The 12,547-nt window shown below is 40.1% G+C and overlaps 6 protein-coding genes across 6 annotated transcripts; 5 read left to right on the top strand and 1 right to left on the bottom strand.

The window, feature by feature from the left end:
• Positions 1 to 282: 282 nt before the first annotated feature.
• On the top strand, positions 283 to 1,987 carry LOC119547392 (transcription initiation factor IIB). Its single transcript, XM_037854241.1, has 4 exons — positions 283 to 418; positions 476 to 887; positions 942 to 1,176; positions 1,236 to 1,987. Exons 1-4 carry the CDS (start codon positions 402 to 404, stop codon positions 1,517 to 1,519), a joined length of 948 nt encoding a protein of 315 aa, XP_037710169.1. The 5' UTR covers positions 283 to 401; the 3' UTR covers positions 1,520 to 1,987.
• Positions 1,578 to 4,750, bottom strand: LOC119547391 (TBC1 domain family member 16). Its single transcript, XM_037854239.1, has 2 exons — positions 2,979 to 4,750; positions 1,578 to 2,750 (listed from the first exon to the last, which is right to left on the bottom strand). The coding sequence occupies exons 1-2, from the start codon at positions 4,461 to 4,463 to the stop codon at positions 2,127 to 2,129; spliced, it is 2,109 nt and encodes a 702-aa protein (XP_037710167.1). The 5' UTR covers positions 4,464 to 4,750; the 3' UTR covers positions 1,578 to 2,126.
• Positions 4,751 to 5,127: 377 nt separating this feature from the next.
• Positions 5,128 to 6,582, top strand: LOC119546771 (CD2 antigen cytoplasmic tail-binding protein 2 homolog). The gene is made up of 3 exons (XM_037853322.1): positions 5,128 to 5,299; positions 5,361 to 5,553; positions 5,610 to 6,582. The coding sequence occupies exons 1-3, from the start codon at positions 5,196 to 5,198 to the stop codon at positions 6,273 to 6,275; spliced, it is 963 nt and encodes a 320-aa protein (XP_037709250.1). The 5' UTR covers positions 5,128 to 5,195; the 3' UTR covers positions 6,276 to 6,582.
• A 433-nt stretch (positions 6,583 to 7,015) lies between these two features.
• LOC119548422 lies at positions 7,016 to 7,437 on the top strand. Its single transcript, XM_037855661.1, has 2 exons — positions 7,016 to 7,074; positions 7,135 to 7,437. The coding sequence occupies exons 1-2, from the start codon at positions 7,062 to 7,064 to the stop codon at positions 7,425 to 7,427; spliced, it is 306 nt and encodes a 101-aa protein (XP_037711589.1). The 5' UTR covers positions 7,016 to 7,061; the 3' UTR covers positions 7,428 to 7,437.
• A 957-nt stretch (positions 7,438 to 8,394) lies between these two features.
• LOC119548420 (STIP1 homology and U box-containing protein 1) lies at positions 8,395 to 10,363 on the top strand. Its single transcript, XM_037855660.1, has 6 exons — positions 8,395 to 8,780; positions 8,850 to 9,048; positions 9,103 to 9,244; positions 9,693 to 9,798; positions 9,879 to 9,935; positions 10,018 to 10,363. The coding sequence occupies exons 1-6, from the start codon at positions 8,658 to 8,660 to the stop codon at positions 10,258 to 10,260; spliced, it is 870 nt and encodes a 289-aa protein (XP_037711588.1). The 5' UTR covers positions 8,395 to 8,657; the 3' UTR covers positions 10,261 to 10,363.
• Positions 10,364 to 10,683: 320 nt separating this feature from the next.
• On the top strand, positions 10,684 to 12,391 carry LOC119548195 (non-structural maintenance of chromosome element 4). Its single transcript, XM_037855325.1, has 5 exons — positions 10,684 to 10,881; positions 10,946 to 11,163; positions 11,220 to 11,387; positions 11,815 to 12,144; positions 12,197 to 12,391. The coding sequence occupies exons 1-5, from the start codon at positions 10,779 to 10,781 to the stop codon at positions 12,260 to 12,262; spliced, it is 885 nt and encodes a 294-aa protein (XP_037711253.1). The 5' UTR covers positions 10,684 to 10,778; the 3' UTR covers positions 12,263 to 12,391.
• Positions 12,392 to 12,547: the final 156 nt, after the last annotated feature.

The following is a 12,547-nucleotide window of genomic DNA, read 5'->3' as shown; positions in this document are numbered from 1 at the left end:
AGAAACCATATTCAATGTTTTTTTTTTCGAATTTTTAAATATTTCTACAGTTCTATCGAAGTATAACGAAATTTATGTGAAATTGTTAACATTTTGTGTAAATATTTTTTTTTAAGCACCATATGTTTTATGGTATAAATTCACATTTATTCTTTGTATTGTTTATAAGTAGAATAATGAAAAAAACTCATTTGAAAAAATAGATAATGACTAAATTGTATGATTTATCGTTTTAACACATATTTGGAACACCGGACGATTCCGTTGTTTCGATTTCTCAAAGTCGAAAAGCAACACAACAGTGAAATTTCACAATAAATGTTAAGTTATCGATGTATCGAGCCAGGTCACATCACTAGTTGATGTGAGTATTAAAAAAATATACAGCTTACAGAGTACAAATGGCATCGACATCTAGGTAAAAATTAGATACCCCAGCAATTTCTGGGCTCTTACTAATGCCTCCTGCTTGCAGACTGGACAATAACAAGGTGTGCTGCTACGCACACCCCGAATCTCCGCTGATCGAGGACTACAGGGCTGGCGACATGATTTGCTCGGAGTGCGGTCTGGTGGTTGGCGACCGCGTAATTGATGTGGGCTCCGAGTGGCGAACCTTCAGCAACGAGAAAAGCGGCGTAGATCCCAGCCGTGTGGGTGGCCCGGAGAATCCGCTGCTCAGCGGCGGCGACTTGTCCACTATAATTGGTCCTGGCACGGGGTCCGCATCCTTCGACGCCTTTGGGGCCCCCAAGTACCAAAACAGACGTACCATGAGCAGCTCGGACCGCTCCCTTATCTCAGCTTTTAAGGAAATATCATCGATGGCCGATCGCATTAACTTGCCAAAAACCATTGTCGATCGGGCCAACAACTTGTTCAAACAGGTTAAAGTCTATTTTTGGTAGAAGCCGCCAAGATCTGACGAAGTTTCGTTTTAGGTTCATGATGGAAAGAACCTCAAGGGTCGATCCAACGATGCCAAGGCGTCTGCTTGTCTGTACATTGCTTGCCGCCAGGAAGGAGTTCCTCGCACATTCAAGGAAATTTGTGCCGTCAGCAAGATCAGCAAAAAAGAAATCGGTCGATGCTTCAAGTTAACATTAAAGGCACTGGAAACCAGTGTAGATCTTATAACCACTGCGGACTTTATGTGCCGCTTTTGCGCCAACTTGGGTAAGTGTTTCTGAAGGTACTCAGTAAATAAGAAACTGAAACATTTTCTGAATTATCAGACCTGCCGAATATGGTTCAACGCGCTGCCACGCACATTGCAAAGAAAGCCGTCGAGATGGATATTGTTCCGGGCCGTTCGCCAATTTCGGTGGCTGCAGCCGCGATCTATATGGCCTCACAAGCTTCTGAGCACAAGAGAAGTCAGAAGGAAATCGGTGATATAGCCGGAGTGGCCGATGTCACCATCCGGCAGTCCTACAAACTTATGTATCCGCACGCAGCTAAGCTCTTCCCCGAAGACTTTAAGTTTACCACTCCTATTGATCAGTTACCGCAAATGTAAATCTTTTCGTAGATCCGATGCTCAATACTAACGCTAACGTTAAGAGAAGAATTCTTAATTTAATCACAAAGTTTACGATTTTATTAAATAAAGTTAGCATAACTAATATTGAAATAGAACTGTTGGACCAATCAGAGCATAATTAATTCATTGTTTAAAGTAGCTGAGTTAAACCCATACAGTTTTTGAACTTAATTCCAATGTTTCATAATAACTCGCTTGTTTGTATTATTTTTACACTTTATAGCTGGCTTATATGTATCATGGGTATAGGCAATTATAAAGAAGCTAATAATCACAAACAATAATTGCGAAATTCATTATTTTACAAACAATATACTCTGTGTATCCATAAGCTTTAAGTTTTTAGTAATAATATGAATGGTTAAAATATTCGCAAATAAGAAGAAAGGGAAACCTGTAACAGTCAACATTTTCAATTGCAAATAAAGCGGGCGTTTAAACGTAGGAGGCCAATGTGATTTGGAGAGCTAAGCACGCCAGCAAAATAGTCAATACAAAGCAAAATATGTGCTAATAGTAAATGACGAATTATCAGTCGCCAACAATAGTTATTGCTGAGTTTAAACAGTGTAAATTTAGATAACTAGTCAATAGAGAGCGAGCACTTTTCATCATCGCTGTGGCCCACGCATTCCAGCGCAGGACGATGCTCGGAGTCCCACATCCCGGGGCCGCACCGCTTGCACAGGCCACTCAGGGTGCACGGGATCTTCGGCAGCTGGCGGTATTGGTGTAGCAGGCCGCGCGCCTTGCGCAGGATCAACTGCCCGTCCATGTACATGGCCAGCGAACTGAAGTGGAGCAGCATCTCGTCCGGGCGCAGATTCTGGGCCACCACATCGTCCGCATAGACGGCGATGATGGCCAGGCAGAGGAACAGATGAAAGTAGTCCGTCAAGTAGTTCGACCAGCAGGCCTCCCACATCCGGATGACCACCGCCTCGGTAAACTCGCGTTTGAAGCAGAGGAGCAGCCAACGGTGGCAGAAGAGCAGCTCCATGGAGTCATTGTGCTGCTCCAGGTGCTCGTAGAACCGCGGCAGCATCACCCGGATCAGTTCCCGCAGGTAGCTCAGGTTGTGGTCCACGTCCCTGTCGGTGGGAGTGCATACGAAGAACGCCCGCTGCATCAGACCCACGAAGCACCAGAAGGTCTCCGACTCGTTTTGCACTTCGCAGAGAACAGGTGCCAAGAGATCACTCATACCCTGAAATAAATCGAAATGTTAAAGGAGGTTGGCTATATTATTCGATTGGATTATGTAATCCTAATCTTGATTTTGAATTTGGTTAATGCGGCTATGGGGTTTTCTTAGATATTGTTTTCCATCTGCAGATGAATGATTTTAAAATGGAGATTAGATCCCTCGAGAACATATTTCCGATATCTTTGAAACATAAAAACTAAGCAAGCTCTTTGATAATAAAAGACTCACCTGAGAATAGGACATCCCAGTGTTGTATACAGCGAAGTTGAGCAGAATGTTTTTCATGACCTCGGTGTTGGGGTTATCCTCGCCGCAGAAGAAGGGATTAGTGCGGTCCGTTCGCACCACGTCCTTTTCAACCACATTTTGCACAGTTTTCCAGAAATGTATCTGCTGTTCCGGGGACATGGAATACAGACGTTTTCGCGTTATTTCCTCGTACTCCTGCCGCTTAATGTCCATAAGGACAGCGCGATCCTCGAATGTCGATGAGAATGAATAGCACTTGAGGAGAAAAGGCCACACCGTCTTTCTGAGGCTTTTCTCTAGACCGCCAAAGAACACGCATTTCCTAAGAAGCAAGTCGTCCTCGATCTGCCCCTTCTCGTTGAGCAGTGTGCCGTAGAAAAAGTTCGTGGTGATTTTCTTCACATCTCCCTCATCCGGATGCATCTCGGATTTCTTAACCTCCGGCCGACAGACCATGAAGTGCCTATACGGCAAGTCGAACTTATCCTGACCCGTTTCCGACGTGATGTTGTGCAGAAAGCAGTGCCACTGATGCAAAACCTGGGCCAAATGGTCCAGTCCGCCGTAGTGGAAGTGGAGTATCTTGTACTGCGACTCCCGCGAAGCAATAACCAGCTGACCGGAAGTACAGTTGTCGTCATTGAAGAAGAGGCGAAGTGATCGCATTTGGCTCAAATCAACGGAGAAATGGCGACACTTCATTACAGATTTCTGGCGATCGGCCGGCGTCGAATTGCCGCTATCCGGAAACTCTAGGTTGTGCTTAAAGGCCAAGAGTTCCGGAGTGGTCCACTTCGGGTTATCGGATGCAGGACCATCCGAAACGCCTGGTCCGCTGGAGCATTCGGCGCAGCTATTCCCATCGGTCCGTATAGTGATGCAGTTGAAAGATTGCGAAATATTGCTGTTTTCGATTTGCGGATTGGAAATCGTAATGTTCACCGATGTGATGGGGTTATTCTTCAGCAAGGCCGTTAGATCGTCTATAGATGCAGTTTGACCCCCCAGAAGTGGCTGGAGTTCGTTCTTCAGCTCCTGCATCTCCGCCGCGTTGTCATCCTCCTCCCTGATGTCCCGTTCCTGGATTGTCTGGGGTATGGTCACGTGACAGTAGCCGTTCCGGGAGTCCGGAGACCTAGTCCTCGGATTGCACTGACCCCGGCAATCCTCGGTGTTCAGGTTGGTGTATTTACATAGTGAAGAGTTCGGTATCCAAGTGAGCAGAAGCGTTGGCCTCTTGGCGCTGTTGTACTGATCCACAAAGGTCTTCGTCGTGCACGTAAGATATCCGGGGTTGTGTAAAATATCAGATTCATCCCTTGCGATTGTGGGCGGATGAATGCAAACGTTATTCTTGCAGAAGAGGATTTCGTTGTCTTCGTAAGAAATATCGATTTTTTTGTCCAATCTTTCGTCACCTAGTATGAAGCTAGATGCCTTTTTGATAATGCTTCCTATGGGCATGTTTGAACGTAATATTTTTGAGCGGGTGGCTATAACGCGATTTAAGTTTTCTTTACGGATAATTCAGAGTGTTTTCTAACAGGGTAGGTAGGGAAATTTTCCTCTGGTTAGCTTTTGGTTTGGTCAATTTTGGATTGGCAATGGTCGGTGGTTACCATAATTCTTGCGATTTTAAGTGTGACGCATTGACGTGGCGGTTGATTTTAACACAATGGATTAAATAAAAGAAAACTATTAACTTTGATCTATGTAGGGACCTCTCACAAGCAGGATGACATTGGAGGAAAAGAATTTGAGTGCTAAATTAGCGCAGGCGCGTTTCAGAGCTTGGTTTTAAAAATAGTTTCGATATATAAGCTCTATGGTTTTTAAAGATTTTTATATTGATACTTTCTTTTGATCATGCATGCAATTGCTAATGCCATTAATTTTTTAAAACAATGGGTTAAAAAAATTAAAAACATTGTTTAGTTAAAATAATCTTACAAATTCATATAAAACATTTATTTTTATTTTTGTATATTCATAGATAGTTTTAAATACAACGCATAAAATAATAATTTATTTTTAAATATATATTTTAGAAATAATACCTGCAGGAATTTTGAAATTGACACAGAAATGTTTTACCTGGCCATGTATCGATATATTTTTTTTTCCATCCCTAATTTAATCAATAAACGCGTGAAAATATTTACATTATTGTTGAGTTTGTTTTGAGTTGTTAATACAATGGCAAGCAAAAGAAAGCACCCGGCATCTAAGAAAGCACAGGAAGAGAACTTTAAAAAACATACACTTGACTCAGATGAAGAGGATTCCGACGACTACGAGAGGTAAGGTTGAATATCCAAAATCACAGTGGTTTGTTTTGATTTGAGTACCGTGTGTTTGCAGGGAGTATCTTAATGATAGCGACATCGAAGGAGGCGAGGAGGGCGTGGCAAAAGTAGAGGACGATGTAAAGGTAACTCCGTTTAATATGAAGGAAGAACTGGAGGAAGGGCACTTCGACAAAGATGGTCACTATCATTGGAACAAGGAGTCGGAAGCGAAAGACAATTGGTTGGACAACATCGACTGGGTTAAGGTAGGATCCCATCATTATATGTGCAATTATGGATATCACCAATATTCGTGTTACAGATTGGCAAGCAGAAAAACGCTTTCGACCCTGCAAAAGATGATCAGAATTCCAACTCCTCGGATGATGATAAGATCGAACCTGCGGGAAAGGCCTTTAATTTATCCATGAATCTGATGAAAATGCTCGAGTTCATGAAAGAGGGAGAGACTGTTAAGATGACCCTGCAGCGACTGGGGAGCCAGCGTCCCGTTCTAACAACTCTTCAAAGAATTAAGCAGAAGAAAGCCGGCATTGTTGACACAAAGACTCAGGAAATCTCCCAACTCACCGAGCTGGCCAATGAGATCCTTTCGAAGACGGGCAACATGGACATATATCAAGAGACCTATGAAAGCATCAAGTCCAAGATCGCTGACTTGCCAGGCACTAGCAAGCCCAAAGCAGCTGATGATATAGACATGTATGCGGATGATTTCGAAACAAAAGAGTTGGAGAGGTCGAAAACCTCGAACCCAACTGAGAAGCAAACGATGACTACCTCGGAGGTGACCTGGGAATTCAAATGGTCGCAAAATGAGACTGAAATCCAGGGCCCTTTTACCACTGAGAAAATGTTGAAATGGTCCCAAGAAAATTACTTCAAAACCGGAGTCTATGTCCGAAAGTGCGGCGAAAACACCAATTTCTATACCAGTAACCGCATAGATTTCGATTTATACTTGTAAGCCATAGGTAACAAATATTGTAGTTATCTTTTTCAAGTTAGTTTGTTCTTTTGCACTGGACTTTGTAATTCAAAGCTAAAAGATATTCATTATATTTAACCAAGATTAAGTTATCATCAATACGCATTATTATGATTGATTATATCAAGCTAAAATACTAGTTTCTCCAACTGGCTAAGCAATTCTAAAAGTATAAAATATTTGATTTATTTGAATTTTATTGAATCCATATATGTTATCGTTCGTGCTTGTATCAAATATTTAAAGATAATAAAAAGAAAACAAGGTAACACTTAAACCTCAATTACAAATAAAGTCATTTAGTCAAAGGATGAGGTCTATTGTTTCTGGGCTACTAATGGTTTAGGCGTTATTAAGCCGTAAAAAGAACTTTTGACCACATTTTTCTTAAAACGGAAGATGGAAAGTTTCTAAAGCTTGGGGTCGTAATCTACAGGTAAAATCCTTTAAAATTTTGTATCCAAAAAAGAGTCTGGTCTGGGTCTTTTATATTTAGACACATTTCATTTTGTTTTTTTAATTTTTTACCTGTAATAGGGTCTTCCCACAGAGATCCATCCACCATCTACCATCCGTTGAACGGAACCATAAGGTTTTGCCGTTCCGAAAATTTCCGAGTTAGTTCCCCATCCAAATTTGACGGACTATTTTATGCGATAGTTAAGCGATAATTTTGGGTGGAAACCCTAAACTCTGCTTCTTAAAAGTGGAAAGTGAAACATTCATTACAATAACGTAAACAATGATGACGGGAAACTTTTGAAAATGGAAGGCGAGAGTATGTCCCCACACTTATATCTTTGGTTTAAAATTATCTAATAAAATGTATTTATTGCAGATACTAGGGAATACTTTGTGGAGCTCTTGGATGTAGACCCAGATGACAGGGAAGCTTCTATCTGCAGCGGCAGTCAACGCTCAGGCAGCACTGCGCCCCCTGCTAAGCGCGCAAAGGTGGACCACAAGTCGGAGCTTGTGGAGATAGCTCGAGAAAGGCTGGAGGAGCAGCGAGCGCAGACAGAAATATTGTCGAGAATGGCAGACAGCCAAGCTAAATTCCAATCGGATTTGTTGGAGCTGTTGAGGAAAACAACGAATTCCAAAAAATTTAGAATAAATAGACCTAAATAATAATTAATAAACAACAAACAGATTTATAATTAATGAACTTTATTTGTTACCATTTAGACAATATTGGGAAATAGCTGCCCTTATTTTTTCTGCAGGCTGACTAAAATCTGCAGACATATTAGTCCGATTTGGTTGTTCGCGTAGGTCACTTGCAGCCTGTTGCCAAGTTTAATTTATAGCGCTGTTGTGCTCATTTAAAATGTTGTGCAAAATGCAACAGGCTAAAATGACTGCATTATTATTCTTGTAGTGGCTGTCAAGACCATTCCCAACAAGCCGCTGATGATCCCAAGGCTATAGCGATCCGCTTTTCCAGAGGAATGGCATTTCGCCAGTTCTACCGCAAAACACCTAGTCGGTCCACCAAAAACGAAAAGGTCCTCTTCTCCATACGAAAGCTCTCTCTTTGAAGAACTCGTCGTTGTTTTCCGGTTATATCCTTTTCCCAAAATGTCCGGTATCGCATCTGTTTAATATAAATCGCATTCTTTAATAGTATTTTTAATACAATTTAAGAGCACGTACCAGCACCCACACATTTCGTGGCATTTGCACTTTTGCAGAAAAAATGCTTTCGTACAGATCCAATTCGTCGTCATTCCACTCCTCTGAATTGGCTGCCTTAAGATTTAAGATTTTGCTGTTGTACAACAGCCAAAATGTTCGTAAATGTTTCATTTTGGTCTGGCAAAATCCACTTTCACAATTTTTGCTTGTGTTTTTATTAGCCACAGCTGATTTGACAGCTGTTGTCGGATGGTAGATGGTAGATGTGCCCTGTGGGAATCGGAGTTTCACATTTGTCAAAAGTCCCAACCGTTTCGAACGGATGGACTCTATGGGAAGGGGGTATAAAGATGACAAGTTTAAATGTCCCAACGATAGTATGAAAAATACTCGATTACCGATATACAATCGATGATTCTGGAGCTTTGATTTAGGTTCGGGAGCTTCGACAACCCTGGGAAACACATCGATTAACGCAGCTGAAAATTGTTTTATGTTTAATTAAATACAAGCAGATAAGCCGAGTACTAATTGGTGTTCTGGGCGTTAAGTAGTCGCCACCGTTTTCCACATAAGACTTTGGTTACTGTTGATTTCTTGTACCAGTTACGCACTCCTAGAAAAGGAATCAAATTTGTTAGTGCTTCTGTGTTGTTGGACACTGACTTTTTATCGGGGCTTCGAAGAAAATAAAATTCTGGACCAGCCGCAACAATTGTCAGGATGACGACCAAACACATTTATTCCACAACCAATTTGTCGGACCTGCAGCTGAAGGAGCAGGGCAATTGCCTGTTTGCAGCCCGAAAATATGACGACGCAATAAACTGCTACTCAAAGGCCATCGTAAGTATCATGCACACTTATTGTATTATTGCAATGTTTGCAGTGCCATGTTTATGCTACCGCATACAGATAAAAAACCCCACAAACGCCACCTACTTCACGAATCGAGCCCTCTGCAACCTGAAACTGAAGCGGTGGGAACTCTGCTGCCAGGATTGTCGGCGCGCCCTGGACATCGATGGGAACCTGCTGAAAGGACACTTCTTCCTGGGCCAAGGACTCATGGAAATCGACAGCTTTGACGAGGCCATAAAGCACCTTCAACGGGGTTAGATCCCAGCGAACACGATTGACCCATGCTCTAACTATATTCCAATTCTAGCTTACGATCTCTCCAAGGAACAAAAGCAAAACTTTGGGGATGATATTACCTTGCAATTGCGTCTAGCTCGCAAAAAACGTTGGAACGTCTTGGAGGAGAAGCGAATACAGCAGGAAATTGAATTGCAAACCTATTTGAATCAGTAAGATACCCTCATTAGTAAACGTTGCAAAAAAGGATTATATAGAGGGGTGCCACAGAAATCCCATCATGTTGGGATGTATATACATGAGAATCGATCATCGATTTCTGAGCTACCTCCGATAGTAATCCTAGGATTCATTCCAAAAAAGTAAAAATTCTTATGTTGCAATATTGTGGATTTATAACAGCATTTTTGAGTCGATCCTTAAAGGATACCACATAAAAACTTGAATTCACAACCGTCCGGCATAAAAGTAAATCCGAAATTTCCCCAGGAATAGCCAAATGTGATAGTTTTACAGTGAAGCATTTATACAAAAATGTATTGTTTAATATTGTTGGTTAATCTATACGTCTCTATAAGCAAATTGTTTGAACATGGAAAATATAGATATAGTTGTAACAATGGTGTTATCTTCAGAAAAGTAATTTAAAATATTTTTCAGGTTAATTAAAGGAGACATGGAAAGCCGTCTATCAAATTTAAAACTTAATGAAAGTGCACACGAAGAACAACTAAAAGACAAACAACAGGAGATTGAACAAGAGTGTGTAAGTTTATTTTCCGCAATTTTCAATTCAATTACCTACCAAATAGTTTAAATGTATAAATTAATGTTGATTTTACTTAGGACGACCACATAAAAGAACTAAACAACATATTTTCTAAAGTTGATGAACGCCGAAGGGTAAGTAGAGTAACAAATCATCCAAGATTTCTATAAAATATTACAGGATTCGTCAAACTTAAATTGTATTTTAACTTTACAGAAGCGCGACGTTCCCGATTTTTTATGTGGCAAAATTAGTTTTGAAATATTAACGGACCCTGTGATAACTCCATCTGGAATTACCTATGAACGCAAAGATATAGAAGAGCATTTACAGCGCGTTGGACATTTTGATCCTGTTACACGTGTGAAGCTCACTCAGGATCAACTAATACCAAATTTTTCGATGAAGGAAGTGGTTGACTCTTTTATTGCAGAGAACGAATGGTCTTTAGATTATTGAGTTATGTATTATGGGATAAACATTGTAATTGAATAGATGTTAGAACCGAGTTCACATTGTCTAAAAACCAGAATAGTGATAATAAATGTGGATCTGCAACTGATTTAGGTAGTATTATACAAATGAGAGGGTAAGTCAAGCCCAAGATGTTTTTCAATATCAACACATTTCTTTAAAAAAACATTTTTTAAATATTTTTTAAATAAAAACATTTGAGATTTAGTTGAAAAACAAACATTAAAATCAGCGTATCAAAAAAACAGCTGATGCAAGATGAGAAAGATGCAATTAGTGTGCAGGCGATATATTTTTGTTGTAATCGAAGAATGTGAAATGTGTATGTTTCGATACACCGGTTACAATTGTATCGTTTCAAATGCAAGAGCCGCCAATATCTTGACAGTAGCTAAATATCGATAGACATTTGTTTACAGAAATCATTTTCAAAGGAACGGTGATGTCCATTCCTAATTGGTTTTGATTTGACTTCGATTTCAGTAATATTTATTTTGTAAACCATGAATTCGTCTGAAAGCCAGTCGCAAACTTCGGCGGAGGGCTCGGCTCAAGATGTTCGGATCTTGTGTTTGCAAAATCTGATTGAGAAGAATATTGAGATAGGTATGTGCCAGAGCATTGCATTATAATGGCTTTAATTTAACACCTAATATTTATTTCAACGCAGAACAACAGATTGAAAGCAAGACATTTGACCAATCCATCGCGGCAATCGAGGAAATCATTCGAACTGCGAACGATATAAACAAGGGCCACGAAGACCGCCGTACCAACTCCACGGAACTTGTTCTGGACACGGAATTATTGAGACGCAATCACGAAGTTGTGGGCAAAGCTATACAGTACAACACTAACTTTACGGACAGGATGGTGATCTCGGCAATCGTAAGTACTCAATGCAGGTTATTGTTGCCTCACTATAACGTTCAAACATCCAACAGAACGAATTGGTTTTCAAAGAACAAGAAGAGGATTGGGACGCTGTCTGCGCACTGGCGGTTCAATTTGGGAGACCGCTCTTCTCGAATGATAGTATGCTCCCCTTCATAGATGTTGCTCCAAAGGAGGTCATTCCCAAACAGCGGGCTCAACGCAAACAGAAATCTCAAGTAAGTATTTTGTTCGACCCCCTAAAGTATGTACAATGTATAGTGAATATACATACATACATCCTTCACCGGTTGCATGCCCTTTGCTATGCGTAGCCTGATCACGTCGAAAACCGATTGTCCAATCTCTTCTGACAATATCCTGCAGCCAATATAGAGATAATAGAGTCAAATTTGATAATTTTAAATATGAATATGGGATGGTTACAAACCACATCTATATAAAATTCTAATATAACCGATATAAGAGTAAGCGCCACTACTTCAACATTTTTTGTTTTAATTTTTGTAGATGACTTAACAAAAAGGTTCTTCGTGATATACCCAAATGTCGTTGACCATTTAACGACTATAATTTAATTAGGCAAATTAAATATTATCACCTGCTTTTTGATTTATTTGCTTACTCATATTATTTGTTTTTCAGGTGGAGGAAAAGCGTCCAACGAAAAGTGATAAATTGGAGCGCAAGGACGAAGGAGCAGCCTCCGTTACACACATGTTAAAACAAATCAGGCAAATATATAGAGAGGGAGGTCATCAACCGATTCCGTATTTCAAATTAATTTGTAATCCGAATAACTTTATGGACACGGTTCAGAATGCCTTGCAACTTTCGTTTCTTGTCAAAGAGAACATAATTTCCATTGATAACGGTGACGATGGTTTGCCTTTGGTTCGCGTTGTGAATTCAAAAAATGCAGATGGAAACGAGTCTGCTCAGGCTATTTGCTCTATCGATGTGTCCTTTTGTGAGGTTAGTACCAAATGTTATTTAATTGATTTCTATCTTAATGTTTTTATTACAGAAAATGGCAAAGCACTACAATCTACGTGAGCCAATGTTGAAAAGACTTCCAGTTAACGAAAGTTAAATTTATCACTTAATTTCTTTTATTAGTTTTAAATGTTACAAATAAAAGCAAGAGACAAAACGTTGTAAGATAATCTTCGGCCCCATTTAACAGTATTTGCGTAATAACAAATATATTTTACTTTTAGGGATGACTGAAAATGTACTGAAGAGATTTTCAATTTCAAAGTTTTTCAGGGTCGGGTTTCATAGGCTTAATATAAGAAATGTTTCCCCCAAAAATAAATTACCGTAATAGCAACACAAAATCATTAAATAAACTTTATTATTCAAACAGTTACTTCAC

The sequence above is a fragment of the Drosophila subpulchrella genome, chromosome 2L (assembly GCF_014743375.2).
Source record: "Drosophila subpulchrella strain 33 F10 #4 breed RU33 chromosome 2L, RU_Dsub_v1.1 Primary Assembly, whole genome shotgun sequence".
NCBI lineage: Eukaryota > Metazoa > Arthropoda > Insecta > Diptera > Drosophilidae > Drosophila > Drosophila subpulchrella.
The sequence above is the reverse complement of the archived record's forward strand: the minus strand, read 5'-3'. Positions and strand labels throughout refer to the sequence as shown.